This window comes from Littorina saxatilis, linkage group LG13 (genome assembly GCF_037325665.1).
Source record: "Littorina saxatilis isolate snail1 linkage group LG13, US_GU_Lsax_2.0, whole genome shotgun sequence".
Lineage (NCBI taxonomy): Eukaryota > Metazoa > Mollusca > Gastropoda > Littorinimorpha > Littorinidae > Littorina > Littorina saxatilis.
In genome coordinates this window covers 17,714,438-17,721,492 of record NC_090257.1, presented here as the reverse complement: position 1 = coordinate 17,721,492, position 7,055 = coordinate 17,714,438, and the positions used below count along the sequence as shown (strand labels likewise).

At 41.2% G+C, this 7,055-nt stretch overlaps 1 protein-coding gene across 3 annotated transcripts in view; it reads right to left on the bottom strand.

Annotated features, from left to right (window-relative positions):
• Positions 1-5,781: 5,781 nt before the first annotated feature.
• Positions 5,782-7,055, bottom strand: part of LOC138983750 (inositol 2-dehydrogenase-like) — a 35,098-nt gene continuing 33,824 nt past the window's right edge. For all 3 annotated transcript variants that reach the window (XM_070357062.1, XM_070357063.1, XM_070357064.1), the window contains exon 10: positions 5,782-6,060. In XM_070357062.1, coding sequence (XP_070213163.1) covers positions 5,957-6,060 — 104 coding nt within the window. In that variant the 3' untranslated portion in view covers positions 5,782-5,956. The remainder of the gene's footprint in view (positions 6,061-7,055) is intronic.

The window sequence follows — 7,055 nt, the reverse complement described above, 5'->3', positions numbered from 1 at the left end:
CTCCATCACAGTAGGTTCTAGTGACATTTCTCTCTCTGATAGTGCTAGGAATCTTGGGTTCATCATGGACTCCCACCTCTCAATGAAACAACACATCAAAAAAGTCTGTCAGACATGTTACTTTGAGATCAGAAGAATAGGTTCCATAAGAAAATTTCTCACTGTTGATGCCACTAAAACTCTCGTTACATCCTGCATTCTGTCCAGATTAGATTACTGCAACTCCCTTCTCATAGGCTGCCCTGACTCCACTCAGTCTCCAACCCTTGCAAAAAGTACAACACTCTGCTGCACGTCTCATTTTCAGAGCACAGCATCGACAACCCTGCACTCCTCTCAGTGAAAGAACTTCACTGGCTTCCTGTATCTGAACGTATTAGGTATAAAGCTGCCTGCTTCTGCTACAATATCATCTCTGAATCGGCACCTGCCTATCTTTCTGAACTGGTCTCCCTCTACACTCCCTCTCGCACCCTTCGTTCTTCTGATGATGCTCGACTTCTCCGTCAAGGTCGCTTTAAACGCAAGGCTCATGGCTTCCGCACGTTTTCGTATTATGGACCTCAGTTATGGAATTCACTCCCCTTTCAATTACGTCACTCTCCATCCATTTCATCTTTTAAGTCCAATTTGAAAACTCACTTGTTCCAACAACATTACGGATAGTTCCTTAGTATAGAGTCTGGGGATGTGAGATGTGCATGATGTGTTGTTTGAATCTGACAGTGATTGTATGATTTTTGTATACATGTATTGTTGTCACGCGCTTTGAACTTCTGATAAGGCGCTTTATAAATGCCCGTTATTATTATTATTATTATAATGTCGCTTTTGGGGCTCTGAAGCTGATCAAAATGAAGAAATGATAACCAACGGTATCATTTTATGGCTTTCACTCTCACTCTCACTCTCTCTGTCTCTCTCACCTCCCTCTCTCTCTCACTCTCTCTGTCTGTCTCTCACTCTCTCTCTCACTTTCTCTTTCTCACTCTCTTTGTCTCTCTCTCTCTCTCTCTCTCTCTCGCTTTGTCTCTCTCTTTCTCTCTCTCTCTGTCGCACACTCTCTGTCTCTCTATTTCTCTGTCGCCCCCCCCTCTCTCTCTCTCTCTCTCTCTCTCGCTCTCTCTCTCTCTCTCTCTCTCTCTCTCTCTCTCTCTCTCTCTCTCTCTCTCTCTCTCTCAGTCTCTCGCCACAACCCTCGTAAAATTTGATTTGATTTGATTTGATTTGATCTCTCTCTCTCTCTCTCTCTCTCTCTCTCTCTCTCTCTCTCTCTCTCTCTCTCTCTCTCTCTCTCTCTCTCTCTCTCTTTAATATTTTGACTATTTTAATTATATAATTGTGTGTCTATGCGTCCTAAGGACAGATTGTAAGAAAAGGCGTAGCCTTAAATCTTAATCCTTGATAAATAAAGTTCAATTCAATTCAATTCTCTCTCTCTCTCTCTCTCTCTCTCTCTCTCTCTCTCTCTCTCTCTCTCTCTCTCTCTCTCTCTCTCTCTCTCTCTCTCTCTCTCTCTCTCTCTCTCTGACAGATTAGTGTTCCATATTCATATTAAAACTCAATTTTGAAAACACACTCACGTTTTGTTTAAACATGTATGTTCAGTAAATTCCCAATTCTGTACATGATTCAAGAATTCGTTTAAAGCCTGTAATGTGTACATAGTCTTGTGAATATTTTGTTTTGTTTTGTGTAAATGATTTAGGGCCTACGTATATAATATACCAGATGATTACCCGCTTCGCCGGGATGATCCGCGAGACGGAGTATGAAATGATACTGAGCCGAATACCCGGCTTCGCCGGGTGAGTTGCGCACCGTACGCCGGCTTCGCCGGGATCAGTACAATTCGAAGTTTTGAAAGTTTGAAAAAAAAGGGCCCGGATGCAGGTCATGCGAGGATGGTGTGTGGAATCGTAAGAGTAAGATGCAGATCTTTTCACTTGATGACGGGGAAGTAGGCTACCGAAAACCATGCAACTCTCCATTTTTTTGGAATGTCAGTCGACTGAGATTTTCGAACATTTGATACTCACGGTTTGTTGCTGTGCCGGCCTGTGTAGAACTGATGAGTATTGCGCTAAAACGCACTGCCGCAACAGAGCTTAAATCACATCTCATGAGCTGCATCTTACCATTTCCCAAGCAGACGAATTTTCTGCATATCGCTTGTTTCTTTGAAGTCAACCGCCGCCGTTCAGTTTGTGTCACACGCAGTCGTTTGTTTTATTATAGGTTCAGAGGTACACAATGACATGGTATCGCAGATGTAGAGTCGGTCGCTTTGAAACCGCTAGCGACTCAATGGCTCGGGGGTTGAATAAACCACGAGAACTATACTGTGTGGTTTACGCGTGCTAAATAGCCATTCAAGTGATTTGTTAGTGGCATTTAATCAGTGTTGTTAAATGCTTTTGCGATTGTGTTCCCTTTGGTAAGTAAAGCTGTCTTAGTGAAAAGTTATCATCGTTCTGCAAACCTGTGAGGCGGAGAGGGCCTTTACGTCATTTGAGACATTGGTTAATATGCTGTTATGTCACATGCCAGAAAGAGTTTAAAAATTGTCGGTAGGTCATTGTGGACTCAACGAAGACACTTTGTGTTTTTGGTATTTTTTAAGAACAGAAACAGATGAGTGAAATACTTAAATTTCATGTGCGAATGTGGACAATGTGTATACTGATATAATTATATATTTATATTATTTATATTTATATATATCATATATATATGTGTGTGTGTGTGTGTGTGTGTGTGTGTGTGTGTGTGTGTGTGTGTGTGTGTGTGTGTGTGTGTGTGTGTGTGTGTGTGTGTGTGTGTGTGTGTGTTTGCGCGTGTGTGTTTGCTGGACTTAATTTGTTTCTATATATTGGTCAGTTAATATAAGCCCCCCCCACACACATACACATACACCATGAAAAGTATACACCATGTAATCCAAGGGAGGCAATCTTCTTACTCCAGAAGGATGATATGAGTTGTTACCCATACATGCACAACAACTTGTATACATTCCCAAAACAGCGTTGAACATTCGTCCTTCTTTCCGCAGTGATTTCTCAATAAACAAAACGCAGAGTAACCGCGGCTGTCCTTGATCTGCAAGTATTGTAGATAACTTACTGTTGAACTAGCTTGTGTTATCAGTTAGGGTGAGTTCTGGTGCAAGTCGTTTTCTCACACTCTGGGATCAAGCCAGAGAGATCAAATCAAATCAAATCAAATCAAATCAAATTTTATTTTTCGAGGGTTGTGGCATAAGCAATACAACGAGTTTTTTTTTCAACCAGCCCTCGCCCAGAGAGGGGACTAATCTAATCACATATTTACACGGATATTAACGTAGAAAAAAAGGTAGAGAAAAACAACAACATATGAATATTTACACATTACATATTATACACAAATATAAAGCGTCGAGAGAGAGAGAGAGAGAGAGAGAGAGAGAGAGAGAGAGAGAGAGAGAGAGAGAGAGAGAGAGAGAGAGAGAGAGAGAGAGAGAGAGAGAGAGAGAGAGATGATGATGATGATGATGGAACTTTATTTTTCAAGGAAAGGTTCAAGGTGACGCCTTTTCTTACAACCGGTCCTTACTTCTAATACAATTAATGTCTAATAAATGATAAACAAGTAAAGCAACATGACAAATAAACAAATTAAACGAACGACCCAGCAAACAATCGACAAGTAAGCAAACAAGCAAATAAACACAAACAACAAAATGACAAAGTAAGCAACATACAAATCAAAAGCGAAACATGCAACATGTTAATTGAGGTTACACATGTATGTAAAGTGATCGACGGTAAAATTCACACAATACCAACGTTTACACTAATGCTTACAATGATTATATGGTGTAAATGATGAAGATGATGAAGATGATGATGATGATGATGATGATGATGATGATGATGATGATGATGATGATGATGATGATGATGGAAAATCGGAACATAAATTCCACATAATAAATGTAATAAAGAACATATTTCTGTAATTCATAAAGCTTTGCCAATTGTTGACAGCTACTTGCACATGTTAAGACTAGTAGCCATCTAGGTAGACATTAACAGCTATTGTGTTTTCAGCGTAGCAATAGGGTCCGATAAATTATTTAGACGAGACAAGTATAATGCCGACGAGTCGAAGACGAGTCGCATTATACTTGTTCGAGTCTAAATATCGGACCCTATTGCTACGCTGAAAATACAATAGCGATTATATAGCTGTTCTGACCTTTATTTGTTGTTCCAAACTTACAAAATGACAGTTTTTGCGTCGATGCGTTTTCATGTGAATATCAGAGACGCCATCCCAAAGAGTTGATGCGTAATTAATATGGGATAAGATGTGGGCATGATAAAATAGTTTTAGTGTTGCGATATCGACATATTGCTTTAACTTTGATAGCAGAAACAAATTCTTGGATACTTTTTGACAAATATAATGTACATGAGATTGCCATTTTAATTCTTGATCGACTATCACACCCAAAACACGATGTTCCGTTACCTGCTGAACAGGTTGTGATTCCAGAGAAAGATTTAAATTAATTAAGAGGTCGTGACTGGTGTTTTTGTCTTGTTGTAATAATTATGCTTTTTGTCTTCCCTGGGTGCACTATCATAAAATTCTGGTTACACCAATTGTTGACTTCATTCAGACTAGACTGTAAGGAAACTTCAATTTCTTGAACAGTCCTACAGCTTGTGTGAAGCGTCGAATCATCTGCAAAAAAATCCGTTTTAACTTTTGAATTAGATATATGAAGGGGGAGGTCATTAATGAATACACAAAACAAAATAGGCCCTAAAACTGACCCCTGGGGGACTCCACTCTTTAAACATCCTTTGGGAGAGGTTTTTATCGTTTATAGTTCTAAAAATACTGTGTTCTGTTGACAAGATATGATTTAAAGAATGAACACGTTGCGGGATTGTTCACGTACAATGCGAGTTTATGTAAAAGTACTGTGTGATCTACAAGACCAAAAGCTTTCTTAAAATCAAGAAATACAGCCCCTGATATATCCGAACGATTAATTGCCGATAACCAGTTATCACATAGTGATGAAAGAGCTGTACTACAGGAATGTTTCGGACGAAACCCAGATTGAAAGTTGTGAAATAATTTGCACCTTTCCATGTAGTTCAGAAGATTCTTCTGGATGTGCTTCTCTAAAGGCTTTGATAAAATAGGAAGCAATGAAATTGGCCTGAAGTTATTAGGGTCAGACACATCTTTATTTTTAGGAAGTGGGACGACCTTTGCCGTTTTAAATGCATCAGGAAAAATATTTTGTTCAGTGCAAAGATTATACACATACGTTTGGGATTCCACAATGTACAGTAGGGCTAATTTAAGCAACGACTGGGGGATTTTGTCAGGCCCCATGGATTTATTATTCTGAAGGTTTTCTAGAGAGAGAGAGAGAGAGAGAGAGAGAGAGAGAGAGAGAGAGAGAGAGAGAGAGAGAGAGAGAGAGAGAGAGAGAGAGAGAGAGAGGGAGAGAGGGAGGGTGCACCGAGAGAGAGAGAGAGAGAGAGAGAAAGAGAGAGACTGAGAGAGAGGGTGCACCGAGACTGAGAGAGAGAGAGAGAGAGAGAGAGAGAGAGAGAGAGAGAGAGAGAGAGAGAGAGAGAGAGAGAAACACAAATCAGTACATAGACAACACACACACACACACACACACACACACACACACACACACACACACACACACACACACACACACACACACACACACACATTGCATGCGAATCAAAACAAACTCTGTTGAGAAATCCATGACATTTTATTAACAACTCTCATAACATGCCCACACAGTTTGGTCGGTTGTATCTTCCTTTCAAGCGATTTCATCCATTTTACACGTGTACGTGAACTCTTTAAACCAGTATGTCATGATGATGTCTGCATGTGTGGGATTTACAGTGTGTCATGATAATGTCTATAGGTCGACGGGTTGCTGTGTTCTGGCAGCTTGAGTGACAGCGTCAGCCAATGACATGGCAGCCAGGGTGTCATGACGTGTCACTGCCAACTCGGCACGGCCTGCACAATACAGAACAAACTAAAGTTGAAGATGCTCTGTTGTTTCAAAGACACAGACAGACAGACAGACAGACAGACATACAGATAGAAAGAAAGACAGACAGATAGACAGATACAACCAGACAGAGACATATACAGACCGTTAGATAAGACATACTGACACACAGGGAGACAGACAAAGACACATTTACACAAAGACACATATACATGACAAACACAGCATGACACACACACACATACACACACACACACACACACACACATACACACACACACACACACTCACACACACACACCTCACACACACACACACACACACACACACACACACACACTCACACACACACAAACCTTCTATATCTCTAAATAGAAAAATTAATAGACTTTTAAATAAAAAATAAACATTAAAAAAAAAGAGACAGAGGAAAACGAGATGCAATGGTAAAATATGTACTTCGTTTCCTCCCTCCACACTCTGCCTGGGTTCACCCTGCCAATCACTAACAACGATGACACAACAGGATACTATTACCACCCAGCAAGATACCTGTACAGCCCCCCCCCCCCATTATAAGACCCCCCCCCCCTTAAGACCTTGCTTTTTCAGATTATCTGTTCAGAACCATTGCAAGTTTACCCCTCTCACATTTTTGGAGCTCTCAAAGGGGGTTCCAACTGTAGGTGTCTTACCTTGCAGAACATCGAGGAAGTGTTCCATCTCTTCCCGGTAGGCCTGCTCATAGCGCGTGACAAAGCTGGAAGGTGTGGGGGGGGGGGGGGATTCCACTGTAGGTGTCTTACCTTGCAGAACATCGAGGAAGTGTTCCATCTCTTCCCGGTAGGCCTGCTCGTAGCGCGTGACAAAGCTGGAAGGTGTGGGGGGGGGGGGGGGGGGATTCCACTGTAGGTGTCTTACCTTGCAGAACATCGAGGAAGTGTTCTATCTCTGCCCGGTAGGCCTGCTCATAGCGCGTGACAAAGCTGGAAGGTGTGTG